At 36.4% G+C, this 24,121-nt stretch overlaps 3 protein-coding genes across 3 annotated transcripts; 2 read left to right on the plus strand and 1 right to left on the minus strand.

The window, feature by feature from the left end:
- The first annotated feature begins 6,916 nt into the window (after nt 1-6,916).
- Nucleotides 6,917-10,298, plus strand: LOC142608208 (pentatricopeptide repeat-containing protein At1g11290, chloroplastic-like). Its single transcript, XM_075779938.1, has 2 exons — nt 6,917-9,328; nt 9,682-10,298. Exon 1 carries the CDS (start codon nt 6,927-6,929, stop codon nt 8,793-8,795), a length of 1,869 nt encoding a protein of 622 aa, XP_075636053.1. The 5' UTR covers nt 6,917-6,926; the 3' UTR covers nt 8,796-9,328; nt 9,682-10,298.
- An 848-nt stretch (nt 10,299-11,146) lies between these two features.
- Nucleotides 11,147-13,081, plus strand: LOC142606129 (uncharacterized). Its single transcript, XM_075777528.1, has 4 exons — nt 11,147-11,225; nt 11,432-11,701; nt 11,887-12,609; nt 12,964-13,081. The coding sequence occupies exons 1-4, from the start codon at nt 11,147-11,149 to the stop codon at nt 13,005-13,007; spliced, it is 1,116 nt and encodes a 371-aa protein (XP_075633643.1). The 3' UTR covers nt 13,008-13,081.
- Nucleotides 13,082-19,914: 6,833 nt separating this feature from the next.
- On the minus strand, nt 19,915-22,946 carry LOC142607594 (large ribosomal subunit protein uL30w-like). The gene is made up of 7 exons (XM_075779137.1): nt 22,783-22,946; nt 21,805-21,986; nt 21,612-21,709; nt 21,468-21,525; nt 20,570-20,649; nt 20,367-20,469; nt 19,915-20,283 (listed from the first exon to the last, which is right to left on the minus strand). The coding sequence occupies exons 2-7, from the start codon at nt 21,982-21,984 to the stop codon at nt 20,068-20,070; spliced, it is 735 nt and encodes a 244-aa protein (XP_075635252.1). The 5' UTR covers nt 21,985-21,986; nt 22,783-22,946; the 3' UTR covers nt 19,915-20,067.
- Between the last annotated feature and the right edge of the window lie 1,175 nt (nt 22,947-24,121).

A 24,121-nucleotide genomic window follows, 5' to 3' on the forward strand; every position in this document is an offset into this window, starting at 1 on the left:
ATCCTTGAAATCTAGATTATAGACCCACTCTCTACAAATTTATTGTAAAAAGGCCTTTCAAGCCTGTTTCCTTTTAGTTGTAGATTGGGAATTTGAACTGTGTCCTTACAAGTAAAATAAGTTGGAAAAATTAATCATGCCAAACGAATATTAAGTTGGCAAAAATAATTTTGCCAAACGGACATTTATGGTCTATTTGGAATTCGCTTATTTTGCTAAAACTGAAAACTTTTTGCTAAAAGTACAGTAGATAAAAATAAAAGTTAGCTGAAATAGTACAATATAACCTATGAATAGTACCAAAAAGTGCAGTGAAACTTATGAATAGTAGCAAAAATAAGCTGAATAGTAAAATAAGTTACCAAAAATAATTTTTGCCAACTTATTTTACTATTCAACTTATTTTTGCTACTATTCATAAGTTCCACTGCACTTTTTGGTACTATTCATAGGTTATATTGTACTATTTCAGCTAACTTTTACTTTTATTTACAATACTTTCAGCAAAAAGTTTTTAGTTTCAGCAAAATAAGCGAATCTCAAACGGACACTTAATATCTCACACAATTTCGCAACTTATTAACTTGTTATTTATCACTTTTCATAGATCATTCACAATCATATAAGCCAACAAATTGTAAAATTTGGTATTAAAATGGTTTTGCCCATAATATTTTTGCATAGATAATTATAAATTAAGTTCTTAATTACCAATTCAAAAGAGCCTCAGGCTAGTGATACAACTTGATATCCTTTGTAACTCAATCCTTGTTAGTGAGAGATAGACCAAACTTGTATGAATTTTAATTTATATTTTATATATATTAGTTTCAATATTGAACATTTATCTAGCTATCCTTTATTTACTCATTTGGATTGGTTTGTATTTTAAACATTAGTTAATAGCTATAGATTCGCTTTATTATCCATTATTGCTCTTAAATTGATATATGTTTAATAGTGTATGAAAAATAAATGCTTAACATTATATATAAAATATATATAATAAGTAATTAATAAATGTATCCCCCACATATCATACCCTAAGCTTTTCAAGAAATATTGTATCCATGTACTCGTACTCATGCATCTTCAGTCTTAGGGTTATCAGACTCGATGGGATTTTTTTAGGAGGGTCATTAAGAAAGTTAAATTAAAAGAAAAATTAAGAAAAAAAACTTGAATATATTGAGTTATCAACAAAACACACACACACACACACACGCAAATACATGAAGTTTTACAATTTCTTTCAATAAGTATTTATATTTTGAAATTGTTATATGATAATTCATTGTCTTTTATTAGTGTAGGTTTAACCATTTTATTTAGTTATTATGGTTCCCAAACCCAATGGTACTTCCTCTAAGGATGGGGAATTTGGGCTTTCAATTATTTGTTGGTGGGTTTCCTTGAACTCCATCTAGATATTGCTTCAAACGCTACCTTGATAGCAAGGAAGTCAATACCGTAATGGGGGCTGTACCGGTTTGGCCACTAATACGATATATTTTGAGTACCGGTCAATACTGGTGTACAGTTTTGGGTTTACCGCTATTTTATATATTTAATATATATATACACACAACAAAAAATCTCTATTTACCATAAAACTATTTACCATAAAACATTACTTCCTGTTTACAATAAAACATTACTTTTTTTTTTTGATACAAGATAGAATAAAAAAAAAAAAAAAAAGTAATGTGTTCATTCATACAACACCGAAAAAAAAAAGGTTGTTGGACAAATGGCTCCAATTTTCGTCACTTTGCAATGTCAACATCTTTCCTGCCGTTAAAGATTAGAATCCACACTATCCTATTAAAAAAAAAAATAATAAAAAAATAAAGAATCCACACTATACATTTCCTCACTCAAGGTCCACCATGGTTAAGTTAACTAACACAACATTTCAAATCCCCAAATCACCCTTACATTTCCAACTTAATTACCATTTGCCCCTTTCAATCCCTAGCTATAAATCATCTCTTTCTCACTCGTTCTCCTGCTTTCTCTTTCTCTTGATTTCTCTCTCTAGCTCAACAATGGTGCCCTCTTCCTCTAGAACCAGATCAAGTGGACCAGTCCTGCGCTCACTCTCACCCTCAGGCAGGTTTTGTTCCTCTACCACATCAAACTCTTCCTTTGCTTCTTCTAAATCTGCCTTTGCTTCTAGTTTCTCATCTCCATCTTCTAGTTTTTTCCACCATGATCTTCACCATCAAAGCCATCTTCACCAAAGTTATGAAATTTTGGTCTGGTATTCATTTACCGGCTGGTATGACCAGAATTCACCAGTACGGTCGGTATTTTTTCTAATAGGGGGTGTACCTATACCAGTGCACTGGCCGGTACAGTATGTACCAGCCAGTACAGGCCGGTATCGCCTTTTATGCTTGATATCCCAACCCTCTAATCTTTTTCCTCACAAGCCTCAACCTTACCCTTTCATTCTTTATCTCACACCCCTCCGTGTTTGCCAAACCCCTTCCACTCTTCCTCCCTTTCTTTTTATAGTCTCCCCTTAGTGGGGACCCAAATTATTTCTTTTCCATCTTTCCACATGTGGCCCCACTTTTGCACAAAATTCCTTGTAAATTGGTCCACTCTGAAAATTCTCTTGAAACTCGCAATAGACGCCAAACAACGCTAGGTAGCGGATTCCCCCAAGGCACTAACAACGTTCGGTTATCAACTCCATATTTGACTATGAGTCTTCGGTCGTCCCCAGCCCATTTGTTGACATCGAGCTGAGTCCAATCCAATAACGACAAACTATCCCTGAGTATTGATCCTATGTCTGTATATTATGGATACTAGGCTAGGCATATCTCCAAGGGAGTGGGCCAATATTGGTCACCGACCCCATGTCCCTACAGTTAAGTTTATATAACATTTTTATTTTTATGCTGTTGTCATTTTTTTTTATAAAAATATTTTAAACTAAATGAAAAAATTAAATCCACTTTTATTGTATTCATTATTGATCCACAACCATCTATACATATGTTAGGACATATATGATTGGATGTTAGGAGCATATGTCAACATTTCATGTATTGACTAATCCTTTGACAAAACACACTTTACTTGTAATTGGGTAGATTTAGGATGTGTTTAATACTTTAAGGAACAAGAGTTCAAGTCCATGCAAGTCTGTCCAAGAATCAAGTAATGAAATACTATATTTTAAAGCTCAATAACTAATATCTATCGAGATTTAAAAGTTGCTGAAACCCGTGGCTCGACGGCTAGATCGATAGATGGCTATCTATCAAGGTTTATGAAACTCAGTTTTTCTGGACTGTTTTTCATCCAATCAGTGAGTATATATTTGAGCTTTCTTTTCTCACAACTCTAAACATATATAAGGATTATTTTAAGGGTCGTATCAAGTTGCACAGCCAAGAGCATAATTGCACAAGAGCATAATTCCTCAAGTGTGACCAAAAAACCTAGTTTGTCCTACTTCTTGAGAAGCTGTTGTGTTTGTACACCGTAGGGTTTTGTGACCGAGCAATTTCGTGATCTTCATGTGTTGAAGAATAGAAGAACTTTGCAGTCAACATCTTTCTCAAGTTGGTGATCAAGTTGCGTATTGGGATCCGCACATCTTTGGGTTAGTCACGTTCTGGGAGCCGTGCAATATAAGGAGAGATTGTCACTATAGAACAAGTCCAATTGGGTATTGGGGTAAGGGTTCAACTGTAGGTTGGTATAAGGTACTGGGATTCCTTTACTTGTAACCACTTGTTTTGATAATAGTGGATTCCCGGGAGTGGCGATCTCACAACCCTAAACATATATAAGGATTATTTTAAGGGCCGTATCAGGTTGCACAGCCAAGAGCACAATTGCACCAGAGTATAATTCCTCAAGTGTGACCAAAAAACCTAGTTTGCCCTAGTTCTTGAGAAGCTACTGTGTTTGTACACCGTAGAGTTTTGTGATCGAGTAATTTCGTGATCTTCATGTGTTGACGAAGAGAAGAACTTTGTAGCCAACATCTTTCTCAAGTTGGTGATCAAGTTGCGTACTGAGATCCGCGCATCTTTTGGTTAGTCACGTACTGGGAGCTGTGCAATACAAGGAGAGATTGTCACTACAGAATAAGTCCAATTGGGTATTAGGGTAATGGTTCAACTGTAGGTTGGTATAAGGTACTGAGATTCCTTTACTTGTAACCGCTTGTTTTGATAATAGTGGATTCTCGGGAGTGGTGACCTTAAAATCACTCGGTGAGGTTTTTGCTGTGTAGGTTTTCTCCATTCGTAAACAAATCACCGTGTCAAATTTAATTTTCGCAGCATTTAGTTATTTGGTGATTTGTTTGTGCTGCCACGCTCATTGCATGTAATTGAACCTAATTAATTTACTTGACTAATTAATTGGTTAATTCATCATAAGGGGTCAATACATTTTTGGCCTATCAATATAAATAATATACTAAGTGCCTACTTAACTAATCAAATGCTTATTATAAAATAAATAAATAAAAACTAATTAAATGCTTGAAAAATCGCTAAATTATACTATTTTTTCCCTAAATTAGTAACGTTATAACAAAAAGTTATTATAACATGATAACAATACACAAACATGTGACAAACCTTTGTATTTCCTAATGATTAAATTATATATATATATATATGCACACATTTACACACTTAACTAATAACAACAATAACTAACCTCCCTACACGCGCTTCACACATGCGATGATTCTCTTTTTTTATTTTGAGTTTAATGTAATTTTTCAATTTTCAATTTTTAGTGAGGTACACAGGAAGGAATTTTTAAGAAATTAAAATTTAGGATTTGAAATGGATTAAACTATTAGATTTAGTGTGTGCTAGTTTTTAGGAAAAAAATGCATTAAACGTGTATGAGATATATTTAAATAAAGAGTGTTTTAATTAGGGATGACAATTTCTGCTTGACTCGCGAATACCCGGCCAGGCTCGACCCTAATGGGCCAGATTTTACCCAGTCCGATTAAAAATAGGGTCGTGTTTTGGTTTTTTTTATAAAAAAACCTGAAGCGGGTCCGGGTCGGGTCCAGGTTTTTACAAAAACACGGTCCGTACCCGTACTCGTACTCGAACCCGACCCGACTCGGTTAATATATATATGTATAGTTACTAAAATACCCTTATATATATATATAGTTATAACCCCTACCTCACCTCACACTAACAATCTCTTCAGCAGTTTAGCTGCCTCTCATCTCTCTTTCTTCAGCTTACCACTCTTGCACACTCACTCACAATCTCACCGGTGCCGTAGCACTCAAGCGACTCAAGCTCAACTCTAGTTTCTACCAACAAGCCCAACACTCTAGCACCTCGCCAACAAGCCCAGCCACAATCAAGCATCAAGCACCACGAAAAACTCCACAACCCCTACAAAACCACTACCGATCATCGGAGATCTTGGTGGTCTTAGATAGAGAGAGGCCGAGTAGGAGTCCGAGATCGGAGATAGAGCCTTGGTGGACTGAGTTCTCCAATTTTTTTTTTTTAGTTTTTTTTTTTGGGTTCATGTCCTCTCTCAATTTTGAGTTTGTGTTTGTGAATCTCTGTTTGTGAATCTGTGTTTGAAAGAGAAACTTTTTTTTTTTTTTTTAAAGATTGTTTTGCAATGGATGCCCTGAAGTGGCTGTCAGAGCCTGCGGGGCCCAACGGGACCCGACAGGCCAGGTTTGGGGGCTAAAAAAAAACCCATTTATTAAAGGGCTTGGGTAATAGGGGAAGACCCGTGGGTCGGGTCTGGGCATCCAAAAACCCGTCCCAAACCTGACCCGTTGCCATTCCTAGTTTTAATTCTTAGGAAAAATGTTTCTAGGGTAGCTTTTTTTGTTTTTGAATTTTGTTGAGTTACAATTTTAACCCATTTTTTTATTTTTTAAGAAAAAGATTATCTAATTAAATTTGGGGTATTTTTGACATTTTTTGAAGTCATAACTAATTTTATCAATTCTCTTAATAAATAAATAAATAAATGAATAATAATAATAACAATACACACAATTAGGATTAAACACACACTCACACATATATAATCTATATCTATAATAAAGAGAAACATTCATAACTCACAAACACTTGCTCTTTACTCTGATAGCTATAGATATATAGATAGTCAAATGGAGAAGATAGATATGATAAGATATATGAGAGAGAGGGAAAGTGATCAGTGATTTGTGTTGTTGTTTGGTTTTGGTATGGACTAATCTAAGTTGTTATTTGATTTTGGGCTCGGCTGATTTGTGATCGAGGTGTGCAAGTGACCCCCTTAACATACACATAGAGCCGCCCTGTATTACAACAATTTAAAAGATGAATAAATATTTCATAATTTAAAGAAAAGTTAACAAAGATGCAACTAAATAATCGAATTACACAAGAATAGAAATAACTATTCTATTACAAGAGTTATTACACTATACAAAACACATCCTAAATATATTCTTCGATTTTATAAAAATAAATGTGACTTGAACATTTTTATTATTTCTATAACAGTAGAGTTGTATACCTTTATATTCTTTTATGAAATAGAAAGATTTTACTCTTTGAAAATTTCAACCTCTTGAATATAAATTATATAATACGTAATTTTTTTAAAAAAAATCCCTTTTAATTTTTAGGGGAGCTCATATTTTTCGGGCATTAAAAAATCAAAAAAATAATAATTATATTTATATAGAACATTAATAAAATTTTCAAAATTTTTGAGAGGACCATGGTGATGGGCTAATGGCATCCGCAATTCAAACATTTTTCCTTAGGGCTCATTTGGATGAAGGGGAGTAGAGGGAAGTAGATTAGAGTTGACTAAAAATAAATTAATTTTGAGCCAAGTTTATTCTACTCCCTTGCCTTTCCCTCTATCCAAACGGACCACTAGTTTTGTGTTAGGAAATGAGCTTGCGATCGTCTGCTTCTCAAATACGGTGCACCCTGTGGAAAGCAGCAAAAGCAGCAAATCGGGTGGTTTCCCGCGCTCCAATGACCCACACTTTCCACAGTGACACTGACCCAGAACACGATTTTGTATGCTCTATCGAGAAGCTATCGAGGCCAGTTGATTTGGACCTTTTGGCTCAGTTTCAAATACATGGGTATGGGACTCTACTCAACCCTCAAGTTCTCAACAAATTCATGTCCTTTTGTGCCAAATTGGGACTTCTTCATATTGGAATTCAAGGCCATTCAATTATTATTAAAATGGGTTTCGGTTCAAATGTGTATATATGCAGTGCTCTTGTAGATATGTATGGTAAATGTGGAGAAATTTCAAGCGCTCAGAAATTGTTTGATGAAATGCCTCAGAGAAATGTAGTCACTTGGAATTCTTTGGTTTCTGGGTATTTGCATGTTAGGTGCCCGGGAATTGCTGTTGATTTATTTTTGGAGATGTTGCGAGCGGGGATAGCTCCAACTCCATTCAGTGTTTCGGCCGTTTTGGTGGGTTGTTCGCAATTGGAAGCTAAAAGGCTTGGAACTCAGGTGCACGGTCTAAGTTTAAAAGCAGGATTTTGCTATAATGTTGTCGTGGGAACAGGTTTAGTTGATATGTATTCAAAGTGCTGCAGTGTGGATGATTCAAGGCGGGTATTTGATCAAATGTTGGATAAAAATATCTTAAGTTGGAGTTCCATGGTTACTGGCTATGCGCAAAATCAACAACCAGATGAGGCGATGGTCTTAGTAAAAGATATGCTGCATTGGGATCTTAAGCCAAATTATGTAACTTATAATAGTTTGCTGAGTTCATTTTCTAGTCCCAATTATTTGGATCATTGCAAGCAGATTCATTGCCGTGTAATTCAGGATGGTTTAGAGTCCAATGCATATATAGTGGTTACCCTTGCGATTGCATATTCGGAATGTGGTGGTAGCTTGGAGGAATTTTGGAAGATTTGTTTGAGTGTCACAAAATGGGATCAAATCTCATGGAACGCAGTCATTGCTGGGTTTTCTAATTTAGGGTATGGTGAGGAGTCCTTGAAATGCTTCTTTGAAATGAGGTTGGCTGGTGTTGATGTAGACTTCTTCACATTTACAAGCATTTTAAAAGCTGTTGGAATTATTTCAGCTCTTGAAGAGGGGAAGCAGGTCCATGCTTTGGTTTTCAAAAGTGGACACGCTGCAAATTTATATGTCCAAAACGGGCTTGTTTCCATGTATGCAAGATGCGGTGCTATTGATGATTCTAAGAGAGTATTTATATCAATGGACAGACATGATGTGATTTCCTGGAACGCTCTTCTTTCTGGTTGTGCTTATCATGGGTATGGTAGAGAGACTGTTCAATTGTTTGAAGAGATGAGAAGAACTCACATTGAGCCAGATAATACCACCTTCCTGGCTGTGCTCACTGCTTGTAGTCATGCAGGTTTGCAGGACAAAGGGCTTGAATACTTTAATTTGATGAGAAATGATTATTTTCTTGAACCTCCCCAAATGGAGCATTACGCTACAATTGTTGATCTTTTTGGTCGAGCTGGGAATCTCCATGAGGCAGAAGCCTTTATCAATAGCATGCCAATAGAGCCAGGACTGACGGTCTACAAAGCTATTCTTAGTGCTTGTCAAGTTCATGGAAATAAGGAAATTGCTTTACGTTCTGTAAATAAGATCCTGGAGCTGTGCCCGAATGACCCTGCAACTTATGTGTTGCTATCAAATGTGTTGGAGACGGGGGGTTACTGGGATGATGCATCCAAAGTACGGAAGCTCATGTGTGATTCAGGAGTGAGGAAAACTCCTGGTTATAGTTGGATTTGAGTGAACTAATAGGAAATGGATTCTATAGTGTGACAAAAAAGGACTACCTGATCCTCCCTCGGTGTCCCTGGGCAGTTGATCTTGGACTCATTTCTTAAGGAAGAGGCAGAGAGTAAACTTCTGTTAGTGCCATGCAGTGATCAGCTGAGTTGGGCATATTGAGAATGGGGTTGGAAGATTCCAACACATTTGACATTCCATACTACTCAGGATAGTTTTTCTCCCCATTACATAGTACAATCTCTCTCTCTCTCTCTCTCCCTGCAAAAGGTGAATAAAAAGAAAGAATGAAAGAAAACACTAAACAATAATACAACTGGGCTCATCCCTCAAAAGAGCATCCAGAATCCTCCTAGGAAAAGCATCAGACCAGATTGAACACTTAAAACCGTTGCAGAAGCCCCATTTGGCAAGTTCATGAGCCACTACATTACAAATTCTGCTGACCCAAGAGAAATCTATCTGATGAGCAAAGTTCTTTAGCAGTTATTTCTGAGCAGATGCAATTAGACCAGAAACTTCTCAATACTAAGGTTTTCCAGCATCTTAAACTCCTTCCAGCAGAAACTTAGCCCTGCCTCCACCCCTCCCCCCCCCCCCCCCCCCCCGGCCCCCTCTATTATAACTTGTTTAGCTTGAAAATTATGATTAGTTGAATCTTATGCTTCAGAATGAATATATGTATGAGGTTTTTCATGTATGAGGTTTTTCATGTATGAGTAGTAGCAGTATAGCACCTTGTTCCAATTTTCTTGATTGATGGTGAATTCTCTGTGGGGGCGATTCTAAAGACTTGGATCATCTTTTACTGCATTTTCATTAAAAAACAATGGTATTTCTGCTGATGGTTGGTCAAGCTGACTGCTTGGTTATTTTACAATTTCAGGATAAATCAACTCATGGTTTTAACTTCCAACTGCGGGGTGATCAGTTAAATCTTAAGCTCTTCTAACTTGTCAAGTTCATAAGGAAATTGCTCTACGCTTTTGCAGTTGATCATATTGGACATACTGCTGATGTTATGCAAAATCTTGTGCTTTATTGACCAATTGGCGGGACAACAAGGCAACTATGGCTTTGCCCATTAGGCATGTAGTTGTGGAGTTATAAAATGGCAATACTCGATGGAACATTGCTCTTAAACAAATCAATGTAGGTTGTAAATGGCATACCAAAGCCTCAAATCCTTTACTAGTTGGGCTTATGTGGACGTAGGTTACTTTTAACTAGGAATGAACAACCACCCGTTAGTGTGGATTATGTGCCTAGAAGAAGTCATGTTTAATTGCTCGTGAGACGTTGTAGTCAAGATCTTTGTACACCGTTCTAGTTTGTACTGCAAATCCAACTCTGATGGTCCTTTATTCTGCATCTGGGAAAGAAAATGTTGGGAAATATTCTTTTGGGGAAAATGCAATTTTGAATATGGGGTAGGTTCGATTTTAAACGTTAAGTTTAGTCCTTCAAATTTTTTTTAAAACGTTATAATTTATTCCTTCCGTCCATTTTTTCTGTTGACTTGACTAATGGAATGCTTAGAAAGTAAAAGAGGTATGGCTTAGATTCACAAACCATACCTCTTTTATTTTCTAAGGCCATTTTTCTTAGTTTTTCTCCTATAAGAAATTTTGTTCTACAGTGCACTGCAACAATATAAAAAGAAAAGAGAACTTTCAAACCCAACAATGTAAGGAGAGCATAATTTCTGATGTATTTTATCTTTCCAATTTTATTTTATTTTGAGAAGTTTTATTTTTCCGATTAAAGTATTTAGATTTGGATAAAAGTAGTACACACGTCCTTACCTACTTTATTTTGAACCATTAAAAATAAAGTATATAAGGACGTGTGTACAGATGTGTGTAATTAATACTACTCTTTAAATTTTATGCCAACTTTCACCATTAACCATGCAACGTAAGAGAATCCTATGCCTACTTCAATGGATCGGGAGATTCAGGTCCCCTCAGAGTCGTTGCCTATTTTAGATGCCCCTTAATTATGTCTTTCACAAGAAATTCCTGTCCCAAGGCATAATCCTCTGGAAAAGGAAAATGGTCGTTCCCATCCTGGTCAAAAATTTCTATTTCGACCCTTTGCTTAATGAGTTGCAAGTGGCAAGCAAAAGTCAATCGCTACATTCTGTTGCCAAGTGTAATAATGGAGCCCACAAATATATGAACTAGATGAAATGTGGCTCATGTTCATTGTCCATGCAAGAACCCCGGAATTGATCACCGTTCCTCTCGCTTAAATTTCTCTCAATGTTAAGAGATAAAGGAGCAACATACGAATACTTATTTGAAAAATGCATAAATACACTAATATTCTCTCTATTGTGAATTAAAACAATGAGTCTGGACCGCATGCATAGATATGGCGATAATCCTAAAAGTCCTACAAGCCCCACTTTTGAACAACTTCTCCGAGGTAATTCAATGCAGCCATGCCATCATTGGTTTTAAGCATCCTACATAAATTTGTGCTTTGATCCAAGTGGTAGAGAGTTTGTTAGTACATACTCATACCATGAATTTCAAACTATATATAACATTGCTGGTTTGTTTTATTTGTTAAATGTTTCATTTAATGCTTGGAGCAATGAAAAATCCTTGTCTTGATCATGCTTTTCATAGGCGATGGTTCAAAGTGGTCACCAAACTCCTCATCAACTGCATTTGGGAGGGATCATGACCCAGAAGAAGATCATGCCCATCCTCAAAAGAAATCAGTTCTCACCAAAGTGAAGGAGAAGGCCAAGAAATTGAGAAATACTCTCAGCAACAAGAAGAGGAATAGTGAAGATGATAACACCACACCTTCTTGGGGTGTCAGCTTGGATGATTATGAAGAAGAAGAAGAAGAAGAAGAAGAAGAAGAAGATGCTGAATACCTTGGAGCCCCAAGTAAAATCATTACACCCTCATTTTGTTTAACAGATATGTTCCCATGTTTTTTCTTTCTTTATTGTTTTTTTCCTTTTTGTGAGGTAAACGGCAAACACTTCAATGTGGTTTCCTAATTCCTAAAGCCCTTATCAACAAAGTTCTAGCTTGGCAGATTCTGCTATATAATATCATTTCATTTTCAGTGTATGAATCGGAGCTGGCACCTGAGACGTATAGGGAAACTGCCAGGCAGCATCCAAGAGCAATACCTGTGATTTCTGAAAAGCATGTTCCGTCAAGCAGTGTCAATTGTAATGCTGAACAAGAAAAAGAGAAGACTACTAGTCCAAACAAGACAATAACTGAGACTGTGACTGAGAGGTTGGCACCAGCTTATGCTGCAGTATCGGATGCAACCTATGCGCTTGCCTCAAAAGTCCAAGGCCTCACAGTTTCAACACCAGCAGCTTCACAGACCACATCAAGGGAGGCTATTGCTCCACAGCCCTTGTCAGGCCAGACAGTTCCACAAACTTATTCAGGCACTTCGGTTCCACAAACTTATTCTTCCTCTTTTGCTCCTGAAATAGGAACGCATGCTAATACTAGTGAGCAAATATGGGATAAGGGTGTTTCGGTGAAGGAGTATTTGATGCATAAACTTGAGCCTGGGGAAGATGAGAGAGCACTTTCTCAAGTGATATCTGAGGCAATAAGTCCAAGGTCAAGGAGAACTCCTGGTGATATAGGTGTGGTGGAGAAGGTGAGAGAGGCTGTGACTTCTTTGCTCCGGCATGAAGAATCGTCCAAATACACAGCTGTGAATTCAGCTAAAAGCACAACATCTCACCTGCCAATTTCCACCAATGCACATTTGGCTAAAAACTCAGCATCACATACTCCGATCTCCACCAATGTTCATGAAGGTAATTTTTTCCCGTTCATTGTCAAATTTGATCATGAATGTAAGTGGAGACAAGTTAACAAGCTTCAATTAATATTGCTAAATCTTGGTCATGTGAGGATGTTGAAATCTTGTTGGACCTACCTACATATGCATGAGATGATATTTACAAAGTATTCCATTGGAGTTTCTTTGTAGACTCTGTACGTGCTAACCATGGGATGCATTTGATATATGGCAAGAAATGACTTTGTCAAATGTATATCTCTGATTAGTTATTAGAACAAGGTCCTGACCAGATTCCATGTACTATGGTTTTTATTTATTTTTATTTATGGTAAAATAATTCATCCTCATGTGTCTTTCTCTATTGCAGTTGGTGAGGAAGAAAATCATGGAAGAATACTCCAAGCCAATTAAATATGAGGATCCTACTTTTGAAAAGGAAACAAATTTCTGAACCATGTACAAGCTTTATGTATCAATAAGTAGTTCACAGAGATTATTTCCTCTGTTTGAGCAAGCTTTATATGGTCACCAATAAATTTTTTTTGCAGCTCTGTAAGTTAAAAAAATGTACAAATTAATGCAACAAGTGTGAACTTCTCCCTGTCTATGAATTTTCAATGCTAATAAAATTTTACATAGTCAAATATAAGTCATGAACATGATTTAATGTATCGACAATACTAAATCAGTTAGCTGCAATAGAGGATCTGTTACAATATTGTGTTAGTGCTAATGTTATCAATATATAGCCGAGCTAGGTTGCTTTAGCTTGTAATTCTAGTGATGGAATGCTTGCCTCAGAGTGCTGAGATAATGATAGTTGTAATAGGTTGGCAAGTATATGGAATAAGAATTCCTAGATTCGAATGTAATCATGCAGTGGAAGAAAAAGAGCTGTTCTTGGAGATAGGCCTGCTTTGTTCATATAACACTGCCAATAGCTAGCTTAGCATGAGGCCAGTAATGCATTATTTGGACCTCAAAGCCATCTTTCTGGGGATACTACTCATGGTGCCATGATCCTTCTGCAGAGTTTGCTATGTTTTGCCTTCAGTGTACGAGAACGTTGCTTCTGATTACCTAGTACGTATTGAAATCTTAAGGAGTGTTTTGAAAACAGCAACACTTAATGGTTCTAGATGATAGTTTGATACTGGGGACTGTTATGTTGGCAGTTTCAGGATAGCATTAATTTACACAGGATAGCATTAATATACATCTTACATTACTTACCAATGCTGAAGAGAACCTTCTTCTAGGCAAAATAATAATAAGGCAACACACTTGCTAAATAATGTTTAAAATAAGAAATTACATTAAGATTAGGCCAAATTTCCTTTACAACCAGAGTTACAGGATATTAGTCTGTGAAAACAAGGTGGCAATATTACTACTTCCTCCAGATCAAGAAGCATCTTCAACCTGACATGGCCTAATGCCTAAAAGGCTAGAGTAAGCTTGGGTTCAATTCTAGAATTTTCATCATTGCTTCCAGCAGTTTGATCAATTCTTTGAGCTGATGGGAGGTTGAGGACAGGAAAATTCACCTGTAGGCTAGCCTCACCTGCACAAGACAGCCTCACCTACACCAATCAAATAATTAAAGGCTGAAAAATGGCTCTCATTTTCAAGAGAGAGAGAGAGTTGTAATAGTCTTCTAGAGCTTATTTCTGTCTCACTTTGAAATTTTGGACATAATAAAGGCTCGTGGTTGAGTTTTTTTTTTTTTTGCATCAAATTCATAATATCCAAAACCTTCACTTTCTTTTACTTGTCATATGAAGGAACATTCAATTTTGGAGATTGATTAAAAAAATCCCCACTCTTTGCTGTTTAGAGTCCTAAAAGCGAAGTATTTTCCACATTCATCTCTTCTTACAGCAAATACAACCCGAAATTCTTCATACACATGGAGAAGCATTGTTGGAGTGAAACATGTCATTGAACAAGGATCTAGATGGAGAGTGGGTACAGGGGAGAAGATTCTGATTTGGAAGGATCGCTGGCTACCATGTGCAAACCCCACCTAACCCTTCCTGAAATGCCACAGTAAACCTCCTGATTGACCAAAATACTGGTTGCTGGAAACACAAAATTATTGATGCTGTGTTTACACCAAATGAGGCTCAAATTATTAAATCCAACCCTAAGTCGCAGAAATCATAAAGACATATTGAAATGGAATGGGACAACTCATAGACAAATTATTAGAAGTGCTTACCACACGTTGAGAGCAGCTGAAACTTGTGACACAACAGAGGAATGTTCCAATCCAAATTACAGTCAATTTCAGTGGAAAGGTATATGGGAGGTGAAACTTCCATCACGGATCAAAATTCTAGTAAGGAAAGCTTGCTGCAACGGATTGCCAACAAGACAAAATCTATACAAAAGGAAAATGTCTTACACTTTAACATGTCCTTTGTGTCAAGAGGAGGCTGAATCGGTAGACCATGTGATGTACTCCTGCGAAGTAGCCCAAGCTGTATGGAAGATGACTCCAGGGGCCTCTGGAAGTGAGTATGCAGGTATTCAAAAAGTTACTGATTTTGTGGCTTTGGTTTTGAGTAGATTAGAGAAGTCTATTGTCCAGTTGATCTTCACTACAGCATGGATGATATGGAATGCTCTGAATGAACTAGTGTGGGACCAAAAGCATAGTTCTCCAACTCAAATCACCCAAAGAACAGCAGCGTATGCTACAGACTTCCTAGATAATCTGGACTTAAGGAGAGCTGTACCACATGCTCAAAGTAATAAATAGGAACCCCCTCCATCCCATCTATACAAGATTAACATTGCCATTGAAACAAAGAAGAATGAGCCAACTGGAGGAATGGGCATTATAATCAGAGATGGTGAAGGTGAGACTATTGGGGTTTGCTGTACAAAATTCCAGAATTATGGAGACAAAGTGCAACTCATGGCTGAAGCTGCCCTACTTGCTCTATCTTTTGCTGCTGACTTGAGTTTGTATGATATCATGATTGAAGGTGACTGCGCAGATCTATTCCTAGCTCTACAAAATCCAGAGAAATGTCTTGCCCCCTTTGGAACATTGGTTGAAGATGTTAACATATATAATTTTGTGGGCTTTAGGCCCAACTAGTTTACTTGTATAGCACTCTTACTTGTACTACACTCATATTTACTTGTACTGCACTCATATGCCTCCTATATAAAGGCACTCATGTATATTCTTTCAGTGAGAAATACAATACTATTGAATTCAGTATTTCTAACATGGTATCAGAGCCACTGCTCTGATATCATGTAAGTGGATCTACAAGATTAAGACTCGCTCTGATGGGTCCATTGAGCGCTACAAAGCTCGTCTTGTTGTAAAAGGTTTTACACAGGAGTATGGGATTGATTATGAAAAGACCTTTGCTCCGGTTGCTCGTATCTCATCTGTTCGTGCTCTCTTAGCTGTTGCTGCTGCAAGTAAATGGGATCTTTTCCAGATGGATGTCAAAAATGCATTCCTTAATGGGAATTTAAATGAAGAAGTTTATATGCAACCTCCTCCTGGACTCTCTGTTGATTCAAACAAGGTTTGTCACCTTCGACGTGCACTTTATGGCCTTAAACAAGCTCCACGAGCTTGGTTTGCCAAATTCAGCTCTATCATCTCTCGCTTGGGTTACATGGCCAATTATTGTGATTCTGCCTTATTTCTTCGTCGCACTGACTAAGACACTATTTTACTTCTCCTGTATGTGGATGATATGATCATAATTGGTGATGACCTCAGTGGCATTCAAAAACTTAAGGATTTTCTCAGTCAGCAGTTTGAGATGAAAGATCTTGGACATCTCAGCTACTTCTTGGGTCTTGAAATCACTCATTCTACAGATGAACTTTACATTACTCAAGCCAAGTATGCCTTTGAACTCTTGTCTAGAGTCGGACTCACTGATAGAATGACTGTTGACACTCCAGTTGAGCTTAATGTGCATCTGACTCCCTCAAGGGGGAAACCATTATCTAATCCCTCTCTTTACAGACGCTTAGTTGGCAGCCTAGTTTATCTCACTGTTACTCGTCCAGACATTTCTTATGCTGTTCACCAGGTGAGCCAGTATCTGTCTGCTCCACGATCGACTCACTATGCTGCTGTTCTGCGCATTCTTTAGTACCTAAAGGGCGCTCTCTTCCATGATCTTTTCTACTCTACTCAGTCTCCTCTTATTCTCCGTGCATTTTCTGATGCTGATTGGGCAGGAGATCCCACTGATCGCAGGTCCACCACTGGTTATTGCTTTCTTCTTGGCTCTTCTTTGATTTCTTGACGAAGCAAGAAACAAACTTATGTGGCCCGTTCCAGTACTGAAGCAGAATATCGTGCCCTTGTTGATACCACCTCTGAGTTTCTTTGGCTATGATGGCTTCTCAAAGACTTAGGTGTGTCTACATCCTCTGCTACTCCTCTTTATTGTGACAACAAGAGTGCCATTCATATTGCTTACAATGATGTTTTCCATGAACAGACTAAACACATCGAGATCGATTGTCATTTTATCCGTTATCATCTTGTCCATGGTGCTCTCAAGCTAATATCAGTCTCTTCTACAGATCAACTTGCATCTATCTTCACCAAGTCACATCCTACGGGACGCCTTTGTACTTTGGTTGACAACCTCAAGTTGGTCTCACATCCATCTTGAGTTTGAGGGGGACTGTTAACATGTATAATGTTGTGGGCTTTAGGCCCAACTAGTTTACTTGTATAGCACTCTTACTTGTACTACACTTATATTTACTTGTACTGCACTCATATGCCTCAAATATAAAGGCACTCATGTATATTCTTTCAGTGAAAAATACAATACTATTGAATTCATTATTTCTAACAGAAGACATCCAATGGAGAGCATCATACTTCAGAAAAGTTGTTTTTAGTTTTACAAATTCTTTATATAATCAAGTAGCTCATGTAATAGCAAAGGAAGCTCTCAAGAGAAATTCTATAGGATGCCCCCCATTTCTTCTTAATTCTATACAGATAGATAAATATATGGGAACGTAGTTGTGATTTTTTGATGGTAGACTAGGTAGATATTGTCACTGCTCTAGAACATGTCGTATGCAAGAGATTTGATATTGTTTTAGAAGCCTTTCAATTGGAGATGTCTCCTTCTTGTACTGAGCAAGTTTGCTCCTAGTGTATAATTTGCTTTGTTTTGAATAAAAATTTCTGCCGTTTAATCTCAAAAAATGAAGGACCATTTAGTAAAAGGACAAGACCACTGCCTGAAAAATCCAAATTAAAGATGACCGCATCTTCTAACATGTTGCCAGTCTAAACAAGTTATTTCTACAAAAAGAATTCACTTCAAAAGCATTTAATCTATTATCAAGTGCCACTGTCTAAATAAATTTCTTGTTGAAGTATTAAGTTTTGAACGCTTGTAACAGATCAAATTGGTATAAGAAGTTGATCTGTCACATTTGAAGGAAAAAATAAAATAAAATTTGGAAAGTAAAAAAGAAAAAGAAATCATATTTTGCTGTTGATTTTCTACACCCATTGTGGGGGTAATTGATAAGTTCCCTATGGCTATGGGAACTAAGATGCTGACATTTTGGCTTACACTTTTGAATCCATAGAAAAAAAAAAAAATCATTGAAATTTGCATAGCAGTCTAGTGTAAAGCCCATATGACTACTTCTTTCCTATTCAGTTCAATACAATTACGCGTTCCCATCTAGATGGAATTGCAAAAACCCACCCCAATGGTCTATTGCAACTAACCAACACTTCAAACCAACAAGTTGGTTATGCTTTCCACCCACTCCCTTTAAAATTCAACACAACTTCTACGTCCAGTTTAACCCCATCTCTTTCATTTTCCACAAACTTTGTATTTGCAATAGTTCCTCAAATACCAAATTTTGGGGGGGGGGGGGGGGGTCATGGCCTTACCTTCACCGTCACTCCCTCTTGGGACTTCACTCATGCTGTAGCAAGTCAGTTTCTGGGACTCTTCAATTCCAAAGATGATGGCCTTCTAGCAAACCACATATTAGCCATAGAGCTTGATACTCTTCTGAATCCTGAGTTACTAGATATAAATAAAAACTATGTGGGAATTGACGTGAACAGCATGATATCAGTTGAATCAGCTCCTGCATTATACATTCCTAATAAAGAGGGGAAGAATATAAGCTTGGACCTCTTAAGTGGCAACCCAATGCACCATTGGATAGACTATGATGAAGCAGAAAAGATACAACACACATAATAAATGCTCCTTATGGCCAACCATTCACTGTCTTTCTTCTCATACGTACTCTTTATAAATTTCGCTCCATCACCTAACCCCATGATTTAGTCTATGGAGACCAACTAAAAGCTCATAATTATTTCTCTTACATTTGACCAACATTTTGAGTTAATGCTAGTGAGTACATAGAGGAGAACGCTTACATGTGAATTTTTATTTTTTATTCCGCTTCATCTTACCAAGAGATATATTATATATATGAACCCAAATTTGATTATTTCAACGTGTAATCATTTATACCTTCCTTTTCCTTCATTAGTATCATAACCAAATGGTCTTTTTCGGGCTCTCCATAATCCAATGAAGTTTTACCCCATTTTTGCAGAGCGTCCATGAACCTTATAGTTTTGAACTTGCCCTTGATAGCACTGCTCAAGCGGATTTTCAATGGCACCATTGGTGTGACATTAGACCTCCTACCATCACAAAAGGATTGAAATAGACTTTCTTTTAACTTGAATAATATATTTTTTAATTCACGGTATTTTTGAATGATTCTTGAATCTAAATTTTAGTAGCAGAATAAAAATTTCCAAGTGGTTAGGGTTTTGGAAAACCCGAGCTAGTGGAGGTTGAAGACAGCCCCCAGAAAAAAATAAGCCTTGATTTGGTGCACCATTGGGTTCCATATAATTAGTAGAAAGTTTTAATTAGTTATCAGGCCAATGTCAAAATTTAATAGAAGAGGGCCCCGAGCCACAATTGAGGGCACTTTCAACATCTAGTTTGGACAACCCTACTCTAGGAGTTGAAGGAAGCCCATTGGAATTATTAATTTTGAAATTAAGAAAAAGTAGCTAAATATCATATAAAATTGATGGATTGAAAACTGATACCTTTTTTTTCCAAGAAATTAATAGACGTTATTTTTGGTTGTATGTTTTGGAGAACTATTCGGACATTGTTGATAAATTTAATTGGCCAATCAGACAGAGCATTTGAATGTCACAACTCACAACCAGTCCTTTTTTTCACCCTCTTAAAATTTTATTTTAATTTAACAACCCAATCTGTTAAAATAAAAACAAAGGTAGACACCATTAACTAGTTCTGATATTTTAAAAAAATATATATGAAATTGTCTAAGTTCAGACAGGAAAATTGGTGTTCAGATTACTTCCAGAAGCCAGTAACAAAAATAAAAATAAAAACCTCACTCCTCACTAACAAAATGGTGCAGTAGTCTAATTCATTCTCCTGATTAGCTCATTGATGAAATTCTCGCGATTTCCGGCATCACCTCCCTCAACATAGTGGTTCCTCTTCTTCTTTAGGCCACCCAAGGGTGCCTTCAGCTTAAATGGCCACAGGAAGTTGTTTGCCTGCTTGAAGTGAGGTCCAACTGTCATTATCTCATGGATGAGATCTTCCGTGCAGATAATGCCATACTTACCCAGAGCCTGTGACAACATCATAGCATATAAGAAACAAGTTCAAGTAAAAACCTCCCTTTATAAAACAGCAGTAGCTTGGAATTGCAAACCTGTTCAACGATGGCGTTATCAGTCAAAGCAGTTCTCTGCTGGTTTAACTTTCCATATCCTCTCTTATAGATCAGTTCCCTCACGCTCTTCAAGTTGGGATATCTATAAACATGCACATCCAGTTAATGAGAGATGATGTAAATTTTGAACTACACATGTTTATGTAAGGAAAATGACCAGAGGGAGAGAGGAAAATACGCACCCATAAGTCACATAAGGCTCAACCCTCTGGAGCATATTCACTGTAGCCTTGTTCACTTTCAAAAATACACCATTGAAGATCTGTTTTAAAGAAAATTAAAAAAGAAAGATGAACGAAATTAGCAGTCTTGTTTATGAAATACGTTTAATCAACAAGGCATTTTGTTAAACAACATAGACAACAATACATCAAGCAAATAGAACTTGAAGACATAACCATCATGATTGAATAGCACTCAAGCAGACTAGGAAATAGTAATCATGTTTGCCATAATTGATAACACTGGTTAAATAATTTTACTAATTACCCTAGTCATTTAATTTCATCATTTCAGTCAAACACATTAAAATATTGAAAGATCATCATATACTTCTGGTCCTAGATTACTAATCAGCCAATCACTGCATACTGAAGATGTGTTATCACTAATCCCAAACAGATTCCATTTTTAAGTCCACAGTCACCAAGTCCCAGCTTTCAGAATAAAAGAATCAGGCATAATTTCAGATAAGCTTATCATAATCCTCTCAACAAAGGGCTTCAAGTTTCAAACTAATTAACAGTAACCCTACTACAAATAGCGTCTACTTAATGCTTATATAAAGATCTAAAAGGTCAAAATAAAAAAAGGTGCTTACACCCAATCACCTTGACACTAGATGTTTGAGCTTTTTGCCTCAAAGATTTCTAGCTATGACTCAAGGAGCTTAAACTTAAATAGCTTAAAAAACAAGAGTAATTTTAATAAAATTACCCAGTACAATAAGCATATAGTCTGAACCTCCTTAGACTTCAAAAGGATATATTTACCGTCATGACCAAGACAAAAACATAAATAGAAACTACAATAACCAGATACCATTTTATAATACCACAAGGGATGAGTTTCATGTAATACCTGTCTCAAACGCAAGAGCTGCAAGATCTTTCTTGTCTTTGGGTGCATGGCATTGATACTGTAAGTTCCAAATTCAAAAAAATAAGAACCTGGTGATCTACCATAAAGATTCATGTAACGGAATAATCAAACAGGAAAACTTACCCACGAATGCGAATGATAAACAGGAGCTTTGCCTCTGGGTCAACATAAAACCCACCTTTCAACTTTGCCTCACGCTTCAACCTAATCAGCTCCTTCTCCTGAATAGCTCAAACAGATAATCAAATATTAAGGAATCATCAAAACATAATACTCCAGTATGCACTAACAATTAGTAAAGATGACTAATACATACCTGCTCTTCATACTCCTTTGAGTACAGCTTGGCCCTATTGAAAATCAACTTCCGGTTTTCTGCATTTTTCTTTATTGTAGCCTCAAGATCTTGCTTCTTTGCCAATGCCCATTCTTCTTCCCTCTTCCTCTTCTTCAACACTGACTCTGGAATCACTGTCTTGACTGCCTCTTCACCCATCTCTGCAGAAACAAAGATTAATCAAGAAATAAACTATATACAAGTTCTAAGAAAATATCAAAAGATTATTTCAGCACATTATATTTTGAATATCAATTAGAAGTCTACTACATAATATATGATCATTATCATTTCCAAGCATATATTTAATAAGAAATCCTGTGTCATTGCTTCCAAAATTAGACTGCCAAAATAACCACTACTTCAGACAAATAAAAATTCAAACCATAAATCCTTTCACTACACTTAGCGTTATTCTTCTCAATTGTTACTACAGTAATAGGTTTAATAGGAATTGGGAACTGTACATAATAGAGATAATTGACACAGTCGAACTGATAATTATTTCCGGTTTTTGATACCACAAAACACAATAATTATGTGAAGTTCTATCATTATCTCCATTGAATAATCAACAATCAAATGGTAAATAGAATAAACAGCAATAAGACTCACTCTTCATTCACCATGGGCAAGAAAAGACAAGAAAAAAAGATTATTCAAAACCCAATATGCATTCATCAAAAATGAACACCCAGAAAGCTTAATACAGCTACAAACTCCACAAAATCTTAACTTTCCAAGTTATTCCACAATTTTCCTAGCACCCAAACAGGAAAACAAAATCTAAACCCAATAAGCATAGAACATAATGTGAACACCCACAAAGCTTAAAACATTCACAAACCCTGGATTCACAGAACCCACAAGCTAAAATTCACAGATCGAGAAGAAAATGAAACCCTAATTAGATTGAGCTAGAAATGAAGGGATTAAGATTAGGTTTTGAGCTAAAACCTGAGATCTGAAAGAGAACTTAGAACTCCCCGAAGCTGAGAGATCTTCTGATGTCTGCGGTAAGAGAGGGACTGAGAAATAAAAATTTAGGGTTTTGTAGGGTTTGGAATGCGCTGTGACTTGGGGTGATCCAACGGTGGGGATGTTTTTTGGGGGTTATCAATACGGGCTTTATTTATGTGGTACATATATATGAGCTTGGGCAGGTTATTGCACTTTGACCCATTTTGTTTGTGGGCTATTGATACATGGGCTTGGGTTGTTCATAGTTTTTAGTCTCTATTAGGGTACAAGGCTCATTTCATTTGTTAATTACATGGTTTGAAAAACCAAAATTGGGTCTGACTCCCATTTTTTTACCGGCTCTTACCAATATTTTCTCAGTTTTTCTTTATTTTATCAGACCAATTTAGGGTAAGATTTCGATTCAGCTTTTAAAACAACGGTTATTTATCATACCTACAATTCAATTTTTTTTTTCCTTAGACTGCTAAAACAACCACTACTTCATACAATTTAAATTTCAAATCATAAATCCTTTCACTACCCTTAGGGTATGTTTGTTTGGAGAGATTTTAAGGAGGATAGAAAATTAATGAGACAAAAGTGGAGAGAAAACTTTTTAATGGGTGTTTGGTTGGAAGGGGGAGAGGAAAAAAATATGGTAGGATTCAGGTATTTCCTCTCCGGGTCTACTAAAATGTTTTCTTCCCAAAATGGAGAGAAAACTTAGAAGAGAAAACTCAGTGTATTAAAAAGACTAGAATACCCATGTGCAATCTTTTTTTTTTTTTTTTGGTTATCAAAAAATATCTTCATTTTGTTTAATTTTACAATTCTTTTCCTTTTATTCTTTTTTTTTGTCTGTACTTTTTTTTTTTTTTAGTGCTTATCTTCCTTTAGCTTACACTTCTTTTTTTTTAAAAATTGAAGTGTTCATACTTTAGACACAATTTTTTAAATAAAAAATGTGTTACTTTTTTTTTTGTTTTATTTAATGGGGACATAATTGTAAATTTATACTTACTTCATTTTTCATTTTCTCATTTTTCCTCTCAACCAAACAAAATTTTTTTTCATCCTTCCACTTTTCTATCCCTCCAACCAAACACACATGAAGGAAAATTAAATCTTTTTTATTCTCCCACTTCTTCATTCTCCCATAATTTTCTATCATTTTACTTTTTTATCCCTCCAACCAAACAGACCTTTAGTGCTATTCTTCTCAATTGGTACTATAGTAATAGGTTTCATAGAAACTAGTCGCTAACCCGTGCAACGCACAAGAAAGTTTTTAGTAACTATAAGATTTCAACAAATCAAATATTTTGAAATTTGA

This window comes from Castanea sativa, chromosome 8, assembly GCF_040712315.1.
Source record: "Castanea sativa cultivar Marrone di Chiusa Pesio chromosome 8, ASM4071231v1".
In the NCBI taxonomy this organism is placed as follows: Eukaryota; Viridiplantae; Streptophyta; class Magnoliopsida; order Fagales; family Fagaceae; genus Castanea; species Castanea sativa.

What these genes read in the sequence shown, in the direction of transcription:
- LOC142606129 (XM_075777528.1), top strand. Translation starts at nt 11,147, where the DNA reads ATGAGTCTGGACCGCATGCATAGATATGGCGATAATCCTAAAAGTCCT. An exon ending in TTTTGAACAACTTCTCCGAG is followed by an intron (nt 11,226 to 11,431) that starts GTAATTCAATGC and finishes TGCTTTTCATAG; the next exon opens with GCGATGGTTCAAAGTGGTCA. An exon ending in TGAATACCTTGGAGCCCCAA is followed by an intron (nt 11,702 to 11,886) that starts GTAAAATCATTA and finishes TTTCATTTTCAG; the next exon opens with TGTATGAATCGGAGCTGGCA.
- LOC142608208 (XM_075779938.1), top strand. Translation starts at nt 6,927, where the DNA reads ATGAGCTTGCGATCGTCTGCTTCTCAAATACGGTGCACCCTGTGGAAA.
- LOC142607594 (XM_075779137.1), bottom strand. Translation starts at nt 21,984, where the DNA reads ATGGGTGAAGAGGCAGTCAAGACAGTGATTCCAGAGTCAGTGTTGAAG. An exon ending in TTTATCATTCGCATTCGTGG is followed by an intron (nt 21,526 to 21,611) that starts GTAAGTTTTCCT and finishes TGGAACTTACAG; the next exon opens with TATCAATGCCATGCACCCAA. An exon ending in AGCTCTTGCGTTTGAGACAG is followed by an intron (nt 20,650 to 21,467) that starts GTATTACATGAA and finishes TCTTTAAAACAG; the next exon opens with ATCTTCAATGGTGTATTTTT.